The sequence below is a fragment of the Manis pentadactyla genome, chromosome 13, assembly GCF_030020395.1.
Source record: "Manis pentadactyla isolate mManPen7 chromosome 13, mManPen7.hap1, whole genome shotgun sequence".
NCBI classification, from domain to species: domain Eukaryota; kingdom Metazoa; phylum Chordata; class Mammalia; order Pholidota; family Manidae; genus Manis; species Manis pentadactyla.
The window spans coordinates 69,318,433-69,336,889 of record NC_080031.1 but is presented as its reverse complement, the minus strand read 5'-3'; the positions used below and the strand labels follow the sequence as shown (position 1 = coordinate 69,336,889).

At 36.8% G+C, this 18,457-nt stretch overlaps 1 protein-coding gene across 11 annotated transcripts in view; it reads left to right on the top strand.

The window, feature by feature from the left end:
- Positions 1-6,424, top strand: part of CSNK1G3 (casein kinase 1 gamma 3) — a 127,971-nt gene extending 121,547 nt beyond the window's left edge. For all 11 annotated transcript variants that reach the window (XM_036903181.2, XM_036903178.2, XM_036903179.2 and 8 more), the window contains one exon: positions 4,020-6,424. In XM_036903181.2, the coding sequence (XP_036759076.1) occupies positions 4,020-4,074 (55 nt within the window). In that variant the 3' untranslated portion in view covers positions 4,075-6,424. The remainder of the gene's footprint in view (positions 1-4,019) is intronic.
- Positions 6,425-18,457: the final 12,033 nt, after the last annotated feature.

Below are 18,457 nucleotides of genomic sequence, written 5' to 3'. Positions count from 1 at the left end.
ATCAGTTTCTGGTAGATTTGTGAGAAAGAAGTATATGGCATAGATCTAGGAAAACAAGCCAAATTCTAGAAGAAGAAAAAAGCAATGAAAAAAGGGAGTGGTGATGCAATGTTGGTAGCAAAGCCTTGGCCATTATCATGAATGTGTTCTACATACTTTTGGACTTGGATCCATTATGAGTTCCTTTTTCCTACCTAGACAGTGTTTAAAGCAACAACCTTAGAGTTGATCAAAAGCAGGAACTTAACATTTATTCCCAAAGAGTTTAAGAGTAGAGATGTGGCTTCAAAGCTTTTAGGCTAGCTGCTGAGTGAGCATGTCAGAAGCGTGAACCTCTTGTAAGAAGAGCATATTGGCTCACTGGAACCAATAAGAGATAATCAAGAAAGAGCCAAGAGAAAGAAACATTGACAAGAACATGATTTCAATGCCTGGTAAGCATGATCAGTTTCCCCGAGGTCATTGTCCATAGTCTAGAGCTGAAGAGACTAGATATGAATGTAGCCACAGAGCAGCAAGGAGAGAAAATATATTGAAAAAATTCAAAGGTGTAGACAGTTTTCTAAGACCCAATAATTGAATTTGCTGATAAAAATAACTTACTTGCTCCCATCATCTGTGAGAATTTGTGTGTGTGATAATTCCTGGAATATTTGTATTGTTTGCAGTTATTATTTACCAATAACTTGTTTTGCCCTTTCAACTGTACCATGTGTTAAAATTACATTGTTGTCTTTTCTTACACATCTGCCTGCACCCATGTCAATTGATGGCATGGTGTCTACTCAGTATCTCCAGTGCCCAGCTCATAGCACCCGGCACAAGGCCTCACTGGAAATGGAGGAGCAGGAGGGGTGACCTGGCCGCTGCATCTAGAGAGCAGTGCTTCCTGGGACCCAGACTCCTTTGAGTGCAAGCCATTTTTATCCCAAAAGCTTCCAGTCACTAAAATCTGCATTTTGTGAGATTTCAATAGGTTTTGTGGCCCATGGGTAAGAACTCTAGCTTTAGAACATGCTTTGGAATTTTGACTAGATTCTGTAGGCGTCGGTTGCATTTATGAGGCAAATCATTCATTGATAATCAGCATATATTATTAAATGATACCAACTTTGTGCCCATTTGTGGAATTTTCTGTGAGCAAGTCTTTATTAAGTTTATATCCTATGTGGAGGCAGATAATAAATAAATAAAATAAATTCAGATCAGTACTAAAGTACTGAGAGGAAAATAAAATGGCCATGTGGCAGGGTGGCCATATGGGAGCAGTGATGTTTCAGATGGAGTGTTTGGGGACAAAAGACAATTGAGATGAGACCTAACTTATTAATTACCTGTTTTGGTAATGAGTTTTAAGAAATAAGCCACGAGGTTAAATATCAAATTTCCTTCTTAACAAGTGTAAGTATATATCATTTTAAGGGCATCTCTGTTCTTTACGTAGTTGGATACATGCATAGTGCATAAAGCAATGCTGCCATCTGGTGGTAGTGAGCTTAATAGCATGCTCGCCTTTTGCAAATCAATTTCAAGAGTATATTCTTAAGACATTTCTAAACAATAGATTTCTTTTTAGGTTGATTTTGAATTTAAAATGCCTCTACAGCTATAATTTATTGAAAATCTTACTTAGCCTCAAATAAACACTTGGAATGGTTTTCTGTATTCAGTAACACTTACGCAATTGAAGGAAGGTTACCTAAGAAACGGGAAGAACTCAGTTCTCAGAACTGAAAGCAGATTTCAGTTGCATAGTACTGGAAAAATAAATCAGACAAGGTGAATTGCTTATACAAGTGTGGGAAATCTGGGACTTGAATTTGTTCATCAAAACGTGTGTTACATTAAATTCCTCATTCCAAAAAGCTTATATATACCTTAAAACACTTTTTCAGTTGAATATTTTTGAAAGAATGTACTTTGGAATTTGCCAAGACAAATAACAGTGCTTAGGAAGAGTGAACATTATTGAACTTTATATCAAGCAATACATTTCCATGGAAACACAACCATTATACTTTAATTTAATGCTCTAAATATTTGGTTTGCTTCTTGTAAATACCAGGTTTTTAATTTTTTGTTTTTTAACAATATTTTATGGCTCTTTTCTAAGTTTTTTATTTAATTTATTTTCCTTTTGAAGTAGTTTTCATCTCTTAGTAATTGACTTAATTTTTTGTTTTGCTTTTTTTATTTTAAAGAGTTTATAGAACAGATTTGAGGGGAAAAAAAGGTAGCTAGCAGTTACAAATAAATTCAACTTATTTTCTAAACCCAGGAAAAATCTGTTCTACCTAGAGTCTTGTATAGAAGTAGCTCTTCTCAAAGCCCTTGATTAGGTAATTTATTTCAATTCTTTATGGGAGTAAAATTTATGAAGATCAATAACTGTGCATATTTCTAGTTGGGTTATTTATCAGAGGATATATACAATTTTGAATTCTTCACACTTCATGGTGTAGTCCTTATGCTCTGTTTGAGTGGACTTAAAAGTACAGTTGTGTAATTTGGTTTTGAATACCCCATAGAGATTTCATAATCATGGCATTAATCATAATAAATGGTCTGATATTATTTCTGACTAACAATAATGGGAGTGGAGAGATTGTTATAATTAAACTGGACAGTGTGGACTTATGTTTACATTTATTTTACAGAAAGATTAAAAATATCTAGCAATTTCATATCTAATCTTTTGCTGGTTAGGACACTTGAAGCTTCATGGTCTCTATTCTCAACTTAATAATATGCTGGAAAATATTGAAAAAAACACTTTTTACGATGGTGGGCTGGTAAGAATTACAGGCGTATCTTTATAAGGTTACATTCTGTACAAGTTTTGAATTGGCAGTATTTTGTTGATGGAATCACCTTGTGTATGAATATTCCTTGCTTTATTACAAAGTATGATGTACACATTTACATGGACATACACTCACTGGACTTGAATGGGAAACAAAAGGAGCCTCTGTATATCTGATGCCTGTCATCTTAATATTCTCATAGATGGACTTTCTTTTAAGTATGGAAGCAGGGAGAAAGTCAGACCTTTATCTGAAGTCTGGCATTCGCCAGACTTTTAGAATATATATACTTATGAGTATTTTTTGTTGTTAGTTGCTGATTGGTGATTCTCACCTAGCTTTCAGTTCATATGGCCTTAGCATTGTTCTATGTGTGTTGCATCTTCTCATGACTAGGAGGATCTGCTATGAGAAAAACTAGTTCTCTCAGGGATCATCTCTATATTTTTTCACCTAGGAATAAAATAAAATCACTATGATATTTCCTTCACAGACTACAAAACAGAATCATCTCGATTACACTGTTTTAAATGTTAAGCAGAATTTTTACCTTAATTAAAATAACATGATAAGCTTGACCTCCTTTAACTCTTAAATAACTAAAAAGTGCCAATCTTAACATTCTTATGTTATTTACTATATTTCCTCTTTTCCATTTTGTAAATATGGTGGAAAATGTTTGTTGAAGAGAATATTTGAAGATTTCTCTTTTTATTTTTGGAATCTAAACTAATATTTATTGAAGATGAAATCCACAATATTAGACTCATTATTGCTTTTCCAACGGTAGCTTCAACAATCACATATAAATACCAGGAAGAAAGGGAGAGAATGCATAAAGTGAACTTTATAAAGGCATGCCACTACTGCCAGAGATTAATGAGTATCCAAAATAAAGTGTGGTGGGTCAGTTTGGATTCAGAACTCCATAGCTTCTCAGTTAGAATCAGTGTGAAGCCCTTACAGTGTAGTAGCTCCTTTTAATTTTATATGGAATGTCTTACTATTCCTAAAAGGCACCTTGATGAATCAAGAGTAGTAATTCTGCCACAGTTTCACTAATATATATATATGCTTCACTCATACGTTCACTGTTTATCTTGCACTACTAGCTTGTTGCTTTTTAAGACCATTTTAATTCATATGATAGATTCAGCCTGATGTTGTGTTATTTTAGTACTTTTTAATAAAAGCAGCATTTCCCTTCATTTGCAGGTGCTGCTGTTTTTTCAAACGAAGGAAAAGGAAAACCATACAGCGTCACAAATGACTGTGGACACAGACAGACCATGGGGAGTTACTTACGTGTTCATCTGCTGTCTTGTGATTAAAATCATCTCTGTAGTGACCACGTGTATTTTCAAGGACTCACTCTTAGAATCAGAAAATGCCATACTTTCATACTTCATTTTGTGGTTGTCTTACATTCATATTTTTTTCTAATTTAACTTTTATGGAAGCTTTAAAGTTTTGTCAAAACACGAGTGCTTTGCCCATCAATGAATGGAATGGACCAATGAGGTGGCCCTGATGAATACATTTCTATAGAACATTTTTCAGAAGCTCTCCTCCTGTTGTAGAAAGCAGTACAGTATCTTAAACATCAACCAGCTATATACCTGATCTGGTTCTTTGTAACTTCTGTAAGAGCATAATCAAACAGGAATTTACTCCCCAGTGGATAATGCAACAGAGAAAACTGAGTTGCCCATATGTTTAAAAGAAGTTGTTCCTTGAGAAGTTCATGTTTTGTGCGACACCTGCATTGATTTCAGTATTACCGATGGTACTGCTATTCATGAGTCGTGTTAACATTCTCTCTGTGAAATCATTGGTACAGTCACTGCCCAGAGGTACTGAGGAAAAAGCTCTGTGGGTTCGGCAGATGGTTGTGGTCAAACAGATCACACATAGAGTGGTAAATATGAGCTCTGCTTTTGTTGCACCCTGTATGAGTACAGTGTTGCTGAAGTGGCAAAAGCGCTTTTTTAGAAAATGCAAAATATTTGTATAATGTAACTTTATGCTTCCAGACAATACTGTATGTTAGACAACAAGAAATGAATACTTTGAGAAATGAGATATGTTGGAGTTTTTTTTTTTTAATACACTAAGGAGAAGAAATAAATGTGAATGGCATTGTAATGTATAAGGTTGAAGTCAGAGGAGACCCCACTGAAACCTACTGCTGAATGATTACATTCTCCTGTAAGAAAACTTTGGATGTGCCCTGCAATGGTGTGTGTGGATTAATTATCTGCTCTTTGATAAAAAAGACCCCCAGCAATCAAAACTGGGACACTCTGTTGCCCTTTGTGCAATTAGTTTCTTGTATTCAACTTTGCTGGTTCTCTGGAATTTTCCTACTTTTTAGCCTGATTTTGAGGAAAACTGTTTTGGAGAGGATGGGTCAGGTGCTTTGCCTCCATAGTCTTTTTGAAGTGCCTGCATATGAACAAAGTAACAGTTCTGTAAAAAAGGAAGCCCATTCCACTTTTTGGGTATGCTTTGTTTTAAGCCATGAAGGCATCGGCGTACTTTTGTCACATTTTGCTAGCCAGGATTTTCAAGATTAAAATTAAAAGACTGGCTAGAAAGATAATTATGTTGTTCAAGTCTCATATCCCCTTTCATTTATAAAATTGTTACTCACCCCTTCCATGCAACCCTTCCCTTTGTCTTTAAGTGCATGCCTCCAGGCATGCTTATTTATTTTTATTGTCTCAAGGTAACATTTAAAATGTATAATTAAAGTAAATAAATCTACATTTTTGACTTGGTTATTACATTTACAGGGATTTAATTGTACTTTGTAATTTATTTTTTCTTATTAGCCAAAAGTTCAATGTTTTGTTTTTGATGAATTAGGCACCCATTTGCGTACTGCAGATCAGGACATTGTTTATCATTGTTGCTCAGAATCCTCTGAATGATCTTTCTAAGTTCTTGATTTTAAATACCTACACTCAGCCTAGAAAACATTTGCTGTCTAATTTGGTCAACAGTTTCCATTCTATCTATTTGTATACTGTCATGATGTCTTAAACCACAGGAGTTACATACTGAGTTCTTATTTCTGTTTGCTTTGAGCAAGGTAGATGGATGTTTTGGCCATTATAATGTGAAACCACTTCTTTACAGTATTTGACCAAATTTGTGTGTCTATGATATTTGTAAATACATGCGATAATCTGTATTTCTTACCATAAGCCTATTTAGTTTTATTCTCAGTAGGGTTTTTGGACTGTACAGTGTTTATATGATCTGAACTCCTTATACATAAGAAGGTGTGTATATTAATCCAATTATGGACTTAAAATATTTTAAAAGTATAAATACCCTTATTTGCTGCAAAGACCAGTGTGTAAACATTTGCTTTTTAGCAATATTTTTAAGTGCTCCATTTTAATGCCAAGGAGTAAGTCTTGGTAACACAAACTGGTCAATAATAGGTAATGCAGGTATGTTCAGGTTAAGCCAACAATGTTTTGCATTTTTATGCTTTTTTTCTGTCAACACTAATGAAGTCAACATTGCCTGAATGTCTGAATAATGAAACACATCCTGTTTAAAAGTATGTAACTGAAAAATAAATAAAAAATAAAGGTAGTTTTTTTAAACTTGCTCTTTCCCCTTTCCTCTAATCATGGGTCAAATAATGCTACTCACTAAGGTAGGAATTTTTAAAATTCAGTTCATTTAGTTTAGTATAAGTGAGAAGCAGAGCTAAAGGAATATGCTCGTGTTGTTTTGTTTTTATTTTGATTTGTTGGAACTCCATTGTAAAAAGAACCTACCAAGAAGTATCTAACCTTTCTTTAATGAAAAATTAAAAAAAAATTCTTTACACTTCCATGCCATGAAATACTTAATAATTAATTAAAACTAATGCCAGTAATACAGCAAGGAAAATAAATAATCATTTTATTTCTCTCAAAAATGAAGGTACACTATTAGGTTCACAGAAATGAAACATTATTAATACAATTTTAAGTGAATTGTTTTATCATTGCGATGGAGATATGTAGCTGTGACAGTATTTCACAGTTTATCACTGTACTAGTTGCTTTAGGGGTTTGTAAAATGGTACTAATGGTGCTCTGCTTATTGACGGATGCTACAGGTAAGGTGAGGCAAAGCTGCACACACTAAACAGCAGTATGCAGAAACAATAGAAAGATTTGGCAGTGAAACCTAATGGTTAGAAGGCCCTGTCTAGAAAAATCTGATTTAAGATTAGGGTTCAATCCAGATGATTATATAAATTGCATTAGTCAGCACTCTTTGAATTACAAGTGGTAGAAACCTGTGTAGAAACCCAACTTTGCTTCAGCTGTAAGGGCATACATTACCACATTTTATTGGAGTGTCCAGTGGTAGGACTGGCTTCAGACATGCCCTATCCTGTTTTAAAGTTAGAAATCTGTCTTTATCTCTTTCAGTTTTGCTTTCTGCCCTGCTGTTTCCATTGTCGGGGAGACTTTTCGAATGGCATGGCAAAGTGGTCACCCAGCAGCTTCAGACATTCACTTCCTTAGCAGCCACAGCCAAAACGGGCAGTTTCTCTCAACAGCTGCAACGAAGTCCTGAAACTGACATTTATTCTTTCTTGGTTCATATGTCCACCCCTGAGCTAGTTACCATGGCCAAGGGAATACTGTTCTCCCATCTCCAGTGGACACATTGGACTGATAAATGAGATACAAGGGCTGTTACCCAAAAGGAAATGAGGGTATTTCAAAAAGCAGCAGAGTAAGTGCATATTGCACAGGCAAAATCAATAGCTATCCTCTATCATGATGAGAAGAACAAAATATAGCATAAAGGCAAACCCAATTGTTTTTAATTTGAAAACATTATTATTGAGGCATTTATTAATCTGAATATTTTATTAAAAATCACATAGTAAATGAGTACATCTGAAAAATGTTTTGGACTTGGGTTAAAATGGAGGTCATAAGTACCTTATTTGATGTGCTTTTGTTTTTATTTAGTTTTTAATGTGGTAGCATTGAATTAGTAGACTTGAAAGCCAATTTTTTTAAAGCTGTTCATTCTCTGCTTAGCTCTAATACCCACCATGTTATTTTCTTAGGAAACTTCATAAGAATACATGGATCATAACCAAAGAAAGGACTACATATAGAAGTATTATCAGGTAATACTGCTGGGGTATGCAAATGGTTTTGTTAGATAGAACATTTGTTTACAGGGATGTTTACCATACTGTGATTTTACTTAAATGGAAAAAACGCTCATGCCCTACTTGACTGGGGATTGGCAGACTTTTTGTAAGGTTTAGGCTTTGTGGGCCAAGAGGCAAAATTGAGGCTTTTCTGTACTTGGGTAATGAGAAAGTAAACAAATTTCACTAGCTTTTTTTTTTATTTTTATTTTTTATTTTTTTTATTTTTTATTGAAGGGTAATTGACAACAGTATTACATTACATTAGTTTCAGGTGTACAACACAGTGATTCAACATTTATATACATGATAATTCTAGGTACCAGCTATCACCATACCAAGTTGTTACAATATTTTGACTATATTCCTTATGCTATACATTACATCCCGGTTACTTATTTATTTTACAATTGGAAGTGTTTATATATATATATATATATATATATATATATATATATATATATATATTTTGTGAGGGCATCTCTCATATTTATTGATCAAATAGTTGTTAACCACAATAAATTTCTGTATAGGGGGGTCAATACTCAATGCACAATCATTAATCCACCCCAAGCCTAGTTTTCGTCAGTCTCCAATCTTCTGATGCATAACGAACAAATTCTTACATGGAGTACAAATTCTTACATAGTGAATAAGTTACATGGTGAACAGTGCAAGGGCAGCCATCACAGAAGCTTTCAGTTTTGTTCATGCATTATGAACTATACACAGTTCAAATATGAATATTCATTTGATTTTTAAACTTGATTTATATGTGGATACCACATTTCTCTATTATTATTATTTTTAATAAAATGCTGAAGTGGTAGGTAGATACGAGATAAAGGTAGAAAACAGAGTTTAGTGTTGTAAGAGAGCAAATGTAGATGATCAGGTGTGTGCCTGTAGACTATGTGTTAATCCAAGCTAGACGAGGGCAATAAACATCCATGTATGCAGAAGATTTCTCTCAGAACATGAGGGGGGAGGTTCTAAGCCTCACCTCTGCTGCTCCCCATTTTCTCACCAGATGGCCCCCTGCGACTGTGCCTGTCTTAGGTTGTTCCTCCCTTGAGGAATCTTACCCGTCTCTGGCTAACCAGTCATCTTCTGGGGCCATACAGGGAAATGTTAAGTTGGTAAGTGAGAGAGAAGCGTTATTGTTTGAAAAGGTTAGCTTTTTACTTCTTTGCATATTTATGCCCTGTGGCTTCTATGCCCAGCATTTGTTTTGAGGTGTCTTTACCACTTGGAAGAATTATGATACTCGGTAAATTCGACATGTGGCACGAGTTCTATTTAAAGGTTGTGATTAGGTAGGAAGAAGAAAAGCTATAGAAGTAGCAGGCAGAAGAAAACCTGGGAAGATTGATTATTTCTTTGACATATCTTCTTGTAGAGTAACTTCAGCATGGATAGGTTTTAAACTACTAATTAAATTGTGCACACACATTAACATAATAGGAATATAGTTACCTAACCAAAGCATACCTGTAATTACCAGCCATCTCCAGTGAAACCAAGAAAACCAGTTAGGCACCTTAGGCATTTGTGAAAACTTATCTATGATATGGTGGATATTGTCCGACTGAACTTAAACAGTCTGAGAGATTTCAGATAAACTAGAACAACCCATTCCTGGGGACTGTTCATATCCCATATGTTCTTTTAACGATAAATAGTCTGTGGTTGTAAGATTTTGGAGTGCTACAATTTGCACTTCTCCTAATTCTTGGTTGAGTTCCAACAGTATAGATCCAGTCAAATTTGTTGTTTTACTGTATACACAGGCCAGCTTAGATATCTCCTTCCTCATTCCCATGGCAAGTCCAGGAACTGGTGGGATGAGTGCATCTACAGCTGTAGCAGTGCGTGGATCTTTGTTGGAGTTTTTTTTTTTGCTGATCATCTTCTGTCATGAGTCTTCCCGAGAGTGCTGATGTTGGAAGTTCTTTTTCATATCGTATCTTAGTTCATTTTCGGGGTAGCCAAATTAGGCTTTGATCCTCTGTATAAACACAAACAGACCCTTTGCCTACACTTTTATATGCCCTTTGTATCATTGTGTAGAACTCATTAGAGGTCACCACATAGGAACTGCTTTTTTTTTTTTTTTTTTAATCATTAATCTACACTTAAATGACGAATACTTAGTTTACTAGGCTCTCCCCTATACCAGGTCCCCCCTATATACTCCTTTACAGTCACTGTCCATCAGCGTAGCAAACTGTTGTAGAATCACTACTTGTCTTCTCTGTGTTGTACAGCCCTCCCCTTTCTCCCACCCCGCTATGGATGCTAATCTTAATACCCCCCTACTTCTCCCCCCCCTTATCCCTCCCTACCCACCCATCCTCCCCAGTCCCTTTCCCTTTGGTACCTGTTAGTCCATTCTTGAGTTCTGTGATTCTGTTGCTGTTTTGTTCCTTCAGTTTTTCCTTTGTTCTTATATTCCACAGATAAGTGAAATCATTTGGTATTTCTCTTTCTCTGCTTGGCTTGTTTCACTGAGCATAATACCCTCCAGCTCCATCCATGTTGCTGCAAATGGTTGGATTTGCCCTTTTCTTATGGCTGAGTAGTATTCCATTGTGTATATGTACCACAACTTCTTTATCCATTCATCTATTGATGGACATTTAGGTTGCTTCCAATTCTTGGCTATTGTAAATAGTGCTGCGATAAACATAGGGGTACATCGGTCTTTCTCATACTTGATTGCTGCATTCTTAGGGTAAATTCCTAGGAGTGCAATTCCTGGGTCAAATGGTATGTCTGTTTTGAGCATTTTGATGTACCTCCATACTGCTTTCCACAATGGTTGAACAAGTTTACATTCCCACCAGCAGTGTAGGAGGGTTCCCCTTTCTCCACAGCCTCGCCAACATTTGTTGTTGTTTGTCTTTTGGATGGCAGCCATCCTTACTGGTGTGAGGTGATACCTCATTGTAGTTTTAATTTGCATTTCTCTGATAATTAGCGATGTGGAGCATCTTTTCATGTGTCTGTTGGCCATCTGTATTTCTTTTTTGGAGAACCGTCTGTTCAGTTCCTCTGCCCATTTTTTAATTGGGTTATTTGTTTTTTGTTTGTTGAGGCGTGTGAGCTCTTTATATATTCTGGACGTCAAGCCTTTATCGGATGTGTCATTTTCAAATATATTCTCCCATACTGTAGGGTTCCTTTTTGTTCTATTGATGGTGTCTTTTGCTGTACAGAAGCTTTTCAGCTTAATATAGTCCCACTTGTTCATTTTTGCTGTTGTTTTCCTTGCCCGGGGAGATATGTTCAAGAAGAGGTCACTCATGTTTATGTCTAAGAGGTTTTTGCCTATGTTTTTTTCCAGGAGTTTAATGGTTTCATGGCTTACATTCAGGTCTTTGATCCATTTTGAATTTACTTTTGTATATGGGGTTAGACAATGGTCCAGTTTCATTCTCCTACATGTAGCTGTCCAGTTTTGCCAGCACCATCTGTTGAAGAGACTGTCATTTCCCCATTGTATGTCCATGGCTCCTTTATCAAATATTAATTGACCATATATGTTTGGGTTAAAGTCTGGATTCTCTAGTCTGTTCCACTGGTCTGTGGCTCTGTTCTTGTGCCAGTACCAAATTGTCTTGATTACTATTGCTTTATAGTAGAGCTTGAAGTTGGGGAGTGAGATCCCCCCTACTTTATTCTTCTTTCTCAGGATTGCTTTGGCTATTCGGGGTCTTTGGTGGTTCCATATGAATTTTTGAATTATTTGTTCCAGTTCATTGAAGAATGTTGCTGGTAGTTTCATAGGGATTGCATCAAATCTGTATATTGCTTTGGGCAGGATGGCCATTTTGACGACATTAATTCTTCCTAGCCACGAGCATGGGATGCGTTTCCATCTGTTAGTGTCCCCTTTAATTTCTTTTAAGAGTGACTTGTAGTTTTCAGAATATAAGTCTTTCACTTCTTTGGTTAGGTTTATTCCTAGGTATTTTATTTTTTTTGATGCAATTGTGAATGGAGTTGTTTTCCTGATTTCTCTTTCTGTTGGTTCATTGTTGGTATATAGGAAAGCCACAGATTTCTGTGTGTTGATTTTTTATCCTGCAACTTTGCTGTATTCCGATATCAGTTCTAGTAGTTCTGGGGTGGAGTCTTTAGGGTTTTTTATGTACAGTATCATGTCATCTGCAAATCGTGACAGTTTGACTTCTTCTTTTCCAATCTGGATTCCTTGTATTTTTTTGTTTTGTCTGATTGCCGTGGCTAGGACCTCCAGTACTATGTTAAATAACAGTGGGGAGAGTGGGCATCCCTGTCTAGTTCCCGATCTCAGCGGAAATGCTTTCAGCTTCTCACTATTCAATATAATGTTGGCTGTGGGTTTTTCATAGATGGCCTTTATTATGTTGAGGTACTTGCCCTCTATTCCCATTTTGCTGAGAGTTTTTATCATGAATGGATGTTGAACTTTGTCAAATGCTTTTTCAGCATCTATGGAGATGATCATGTGGTTTTTGTCTTTCTTTTTGTTGATGTGGTGGATGATATTGATGGATTTTCGAATGTTGTGCCATCCTTGCATCCCTGGGATGAATCCCACTTGGTCATGGTGTACGATGGTTTTGATGTATTTTTGAATTCGGTTTGCTAAAATTTTGTTGAGTATTTTTGCGTCTACGTTCATCAGGGATATTGGTCTGTAGTTTTCTTTTTTGGTGGTGTCTTTGCCTGGTTTTGGTATTAGAGTGATGTTAGCTTCATAGAATGAGTTTGGGAGTATCCCCTCCTCTTCTATTTCTTGGAAAACTTTAAGGAGAATGGGTATTATGTCTTCCCTGTATGTCTGATAAAATTCCAAGGTAAATCCATCTGGCCCGGGGGTTTTGTTCTTTGGTAGTTTTTTGATTACCGCTTCAATTTCGTTGCTGGTAATTGGTCTGTTTAGATTTTCTTTTTCTTTCTGGGTCAGTCTTGGAAGGTTGTATTTTTCTAGGAAGTTGTCCATTTCTCCTAGGTTTCCCAGCTTGTTAGCATATAGGTTTTCATAGTAGTCTCTAATAATTCTTTGTATTTCTGCGGGGTCCCTCGTGATTTTTCCTTTCTCGTTTCTGATACTGTTGATTTGTGTTGACTCTCTTTTCCTCTTAATAAGTCTGGCTAGAGGCTTATCTATTTTGTTTATTTTCTCGAAGAACCAGCTCTTGGTTTCATTGATTTTTGCTATTGTTTTTTTCTTCCCAATTTTATTTATTTCTTCTCTGATCTTTATTATGTCCCTCCTTCTGCTGACCTTAGGCCTCATTTGTTCTTCTTTTTCCAATTTCGATAGTTGTGACATTAGACCGTTCATTTCGGATTGCTCTTCCTTTTTTAAATATGCTTGGATTGCTATATACTTTCCTCTTAAGACTGCTTTTGCTGTGTCCCACAGAAGTTGGGGCTTAGTGTTGTTGTTGTCATTTGTTTCCATATATTGCTGGATCTCCATTTTGATTTGGTCATTGATCCATTGATTATTTAGGAGCGTGTTGTTTAGCCTCCATGTGTTTGTGAGCCTTTTTGCTTTCTTTGAACAGTTTATTTCTAGTTTAATGCCTTTGTGGTCTGAAAAGTTGGTTGGTAGGGTTTCAATCTTTTGGAATTTACTGAGGCTCTTTTTGTGTCCTAGTATGTGGTCTTTTCTGGAGAATGTTCCATGTGCACTTGAGAAGAATGTGTATCCTGTTGCTTTTGGATGTAGAGTTCTGTAGATGTCTATTAGGTCCATGTGTTCTAGTGTGTTGTTCAGTGCCTCTGTGTCCTTACTTATTTTCTGTCTGTTGGATCTGTCCTTTGGAGTGAGTGGTGTGTTGAAGTCTCCTAGAATGAATGCATTGCATTCTATTTCCTCCTTTAGTTCTATTAATATTTGTTTGAGGTATGTTGGTGCTCCTGTATTGGGTGCATATATATTTACAATGGTTATATACTCTTGATGGACTGAGCCCTTTATCATTATGTAATGTCCTTCTTTGTCTTTTGTTACTTTCTTTATTTTGAAGTCTGTTTTGTCTGATACCAGAATTGCAACACCTGCTTTCTTCTCTCTGTTGTTTGCTTGAAATATCTTTTTCCATCCCTTGACTTTAAGTCTGTGCGTGTCTTTGGATTTGAGGTGAGTCTCTTGTAAGCAGCATATGGATGGATCTTGCTTTTTTATCCATTCTATTACTCTGTGTCTTTTGATTGGTGCATTCAGTCCACTTACATTTAGGGTGATTATTGAAAGGTATGAATTTATTGCCATTGCAGGCTTTAAGTTTGTGGTTAACAAAGGTTTAGGGTTAGCTTCTGTACTATCTTACTGTCTAACTTAACTCGCTTGTTGAGCTATTATAAACACAGTCTGATAATTTTTTATTTCTCTCCTTTCTTATTCCTCCTCCTCCCTTCTTCATATGTTGGGTGTTTTGTTGTGTGCTCTTTTTAGGAGTGCTCCCATCTAGAGCAGTACCTGTAGGATGCCCTGTAGAGGTGGTTTGTGGGAGGCAAATCCCCTCAAGTTTTGCTTGTCTGGGAATTGTTTAATCCCTCCTTCATATTTAAATGATATTCGTGCTGGATACAGTAGTCTTGGTTTGAGGCCCTTCTGTTTCATTGCATTAAGTATATCATGCCATTCTCTTCTGGCCTGTAGGGTTTCTGTTGAGAAGTGTGATGATAGCCTGATGGGTTTTCCTTTGTAGGTAACCTTTTTTTTTCTCTCTGGCTGCCTGTAATACTTTGTCCTTGTCTTTGATCTTTGCCATTTTAATTATTATGTGTCTTGGTGTTTCCCTCCTTGGATCCCTTGTCATGGGAGTTCTGTGTACCTCTGTGGTCTGAGAGGCCATTTCTTCCCCTAGTTTGGGGAAATTTTCAGCAATTGTTTCTTCAAAGACATTTTCTATTCCCTTTTCTCTCTCTACTTCTTCTGGAATACTTATAATTCTTATATTGTTCCTCTTCGATTGGTCAGTCAGCTCTCTTAAAATTCTTTCATTCCTGGAGATCCTTTTATCTCTCTCTGCATCAGCTTCTCTGCGTTCCTGTTCTCTGTTTTCTAGTCCATTAATGGTCTCTTGCATTGCATCTCGTCCATTCTGTTTTGAAGTCCTTCCAGAGCTTATTTTATTTCTGAATTCTCCTTCCTTAGTTCTTGCATATTTCTCTGCAAGTCCATCAGCATGGTTATGACTTTTGTTTTGAATTCTTTTTCAGGTAGACTGGCTAAATCTATCTCCCCAGATTCCTTCTCAGGGGAAGATGTAGCAGATGCCGAAGCTGTCTGGGTTAGTCTTGTCTGGATCATAGTTTTTTGCCTTTTCATGTTGACAGGTGCTATTGACTGTCAGGTGGGAGGGCCAAAATTTTCACTTGCTACTGGCCTTTCTTTACTGGGACAACTGCGACCCCTAGTGGCTTGTGTTGGGTAATTGCGTGTAGAGTGGGTCTTTGTGTCTTGTCCGGCCGGAAGGGAGAAATTTCCCTTTCTGTGGGCGGAATTTGTCTCAGGCTGTTTCTCTGCTTTCGCAGCGCCCGGTGGGGTAATGGATGGGGGGGCTGCTTGACTGTTTGCCTCCGTGAGGGGTCTCAGAGCTGTTGCCCAGGGGGTTAGTGTACCCGGTTTTCCCTGTAATTTCCAGCTGCTGTACTGTGACCTGGGTTGTTTCCGTCAAGCTGTTAAGTCCCTGTCCCTTTAAGACTTTCAAAAAGCCCCCGCTTTTCTTTGTCACAGGGGCATCAGCTTCGGCACCCGCTCAGTGGCCTTACTCCCTGTTCCCCCAGTATCCAGGGCCCCCTGGGCACGTACTGTGTCTGCGCTCTGGCCCGGATGGCTGGGGCTGGGTGTTCAGCAGTCCTGGGCTCCGTCTCCCTCCCGCTCCGACTCCTCTCCTCCCGCCGGGAGCTGGGGGGAGGGGCGCTCGGGTCCCGCCGGGCCGGGGCTTGTATCTTACCCCTTTCACCAGGTGCTGGGTTCTCGCTGGTGTAGCTGCAGTCTGGCCACTGTCCTGCGTCTTCTGGTCTCTCTTTTAGGGCTAGTTGTGTTTGTTGTATTTTCAAAAGTATGTATGTTTTTGGGAGGAGATTCCCACTGTCCTACTCACACCGCCATGTTGGCTCCACCCCCTTCACTAGCTTTTTATTGATGAAATTCAAAATATATAAACAGTTGAGTACACATTTATTATAATACATGTGTCCTAATGATAAGAATTGAATTATTTTGAGGGGACAGTATTTTGCTTAGTTGGGGCTTGAAATTGATTGCAAATGTTTATCTGTTTTACTGACCTGTAGTGTGATTTTATTTATTTTATCTTTGAAAATGTCTTCATACAGATAGATAATTACCAAATAGTGTTATTAGTCCTCAAGTACATGATTTGAATTGATCACATCATTTATAAAGTATTATAGAATTCCATTAGATTCTACTGTTGTTATTTGCCTTTTGGCGTATCATTACTTTGCAGATTAATCACTTCCTAATGAAAGCTAGGTAAAAGCTCTTCATTTGTACAGTTATATGGATTTTGAAATATGGAAATTTGTACTTGTATTGAGATCCAAAGTGCAGCTGGAACTCTAAATTGAGTTCAGAAAATAAATCCACTGAAAATGTGTGTGGAATATGGAGATCTTGCTGCTCGTTTTGGTGTGAGAGCATGTGAAATATATAATGCAGCTTAATGATATTTGTGATTTAAATAAATTAGTTACTGTAATGACTGTTGCAGTATAAGGTTCACATATAAGTGCTGTTTTGCCTTGTAATTTTAAATAGAACTTATTTAGAAACATCAAATCTGTAGCAAAAGCTAATTTCCAAAGCTACCCAGAGTTCATTAATGATAGGTGAGGGTGATTCTCATTCAGAAAAATTTCAACTGTGATTCTCAGCTCAAAAAATTGCAGTAAAACTTTACCACTCCCATCAAACTGCTACATAGTTGGGTGAGTCAGGGTATCCAGTTTCTATTTCTGACAAAATTAATGGAAATGAAGATGATTAAGACTACAAGAGTGAATGAAATTCCCCATTGAACTTACTACTTCAGTAACATGACAATTAAAATATTTTCCACAAAATACTTGCTGACAAATAATACGAAGCATGAACCTTAACTTTAAACATCTTAAATTTTCACAAACTTTTAGAAGTTGTCCAGCAAACTTTTTTATGATTCACACATATTTTTACCACCACCATTTGTAGCATCTAACTCCTTTCCACTTCAGTTTGCCCTGAATTGGCATTTTCTCAAGGTCTTTAGAAATACTTTCTGGTAGTTGTTCCATGGAGACTATTCAGAGAGAATAATTCTTAGTCACTTCAGACTCAGCATTGACTTCTCCAGTAAAGGGCAACTGGGCAGTATTGGTAACATATATCGATTCATCAAAAGCCAAGGAAAACTACTTGAAATCATTTACCTTGTTTAGTTTTACCTTGTTTACTTGATGTCTTCAAGTCTTCAAGTAGCTGACCTTGCTAAAAAAAACTAGTCTTAAGTTTATTTTTTGTGGACGTTCTTTCTGGCTGCTGTGATCAAACACAATTTAGTTAAGTAACTCACTGTCAGTAACTAGCTTCCTTTGCTTGGTTAACAGATGGGCCACTTGGAAAGTACCTTAGTCTGCACCCTTGTTCTCATTTTTGTGTGTGTGCATAGAGTGTACTGTGATGACATACTCTGTTTTAAGTTCTCTAACTGTTCTGACTGTTGCTTTCCTGTGATAGGGGATATTGTGATGAGCATAGCTAAAATGTCATTGCATAATAAACACCATGTTTTGCTTTATAGTTGTGTAAAAAATAATCTGCATTCCACTGTGCCTTAAAATTGCAACAAAGTTCACTCAACTTTTTTACATGATTAATATACATTCATAATAAAAAAATGTCTGTATGACAATATGTGTGGCACTTGAAGTGCTGTCAAATTATAACTGCATCACTCACATTTGTTGTGTGCTGAACAGCAGTGTGAAGCAGTGAGAGTGCCATGTATGTCACTGTCACAAGTATTCAGCTCTGTCTTTGTAGCATGAAAGCAGCCATAGAAAATATGAGTGAGTGAATGAGCATGGCTGTGTTACAATAAAATTTTATTTATGGACACTGAAATTTGAATTTCATATAATCTTTATGTGTCATGAAATAGTCTTTTGATTTTTTTTAACTATTTAAAAATGTAAATAACTATTCTTAGCTTATGGGCCAAACAGAAACAGGATGTGGGCTGGATTTGACTTGCACACCATAGTTTGCGAACCTCTGTTCTAGACCACTATGGAAAAGCTTGGATGTTTGAGGTGAATTATTTTTTTAACTAGCAGAATGACACTGCTACCTAAAAGATAACAGTTAAAGTTTATGTGTTCAACTTTTTAAAACACCTTATGTCAGGCAGTGGGCTGTGTGCTTAAATCTGATTTTCTTTCTCTGGCCTGGATTTTT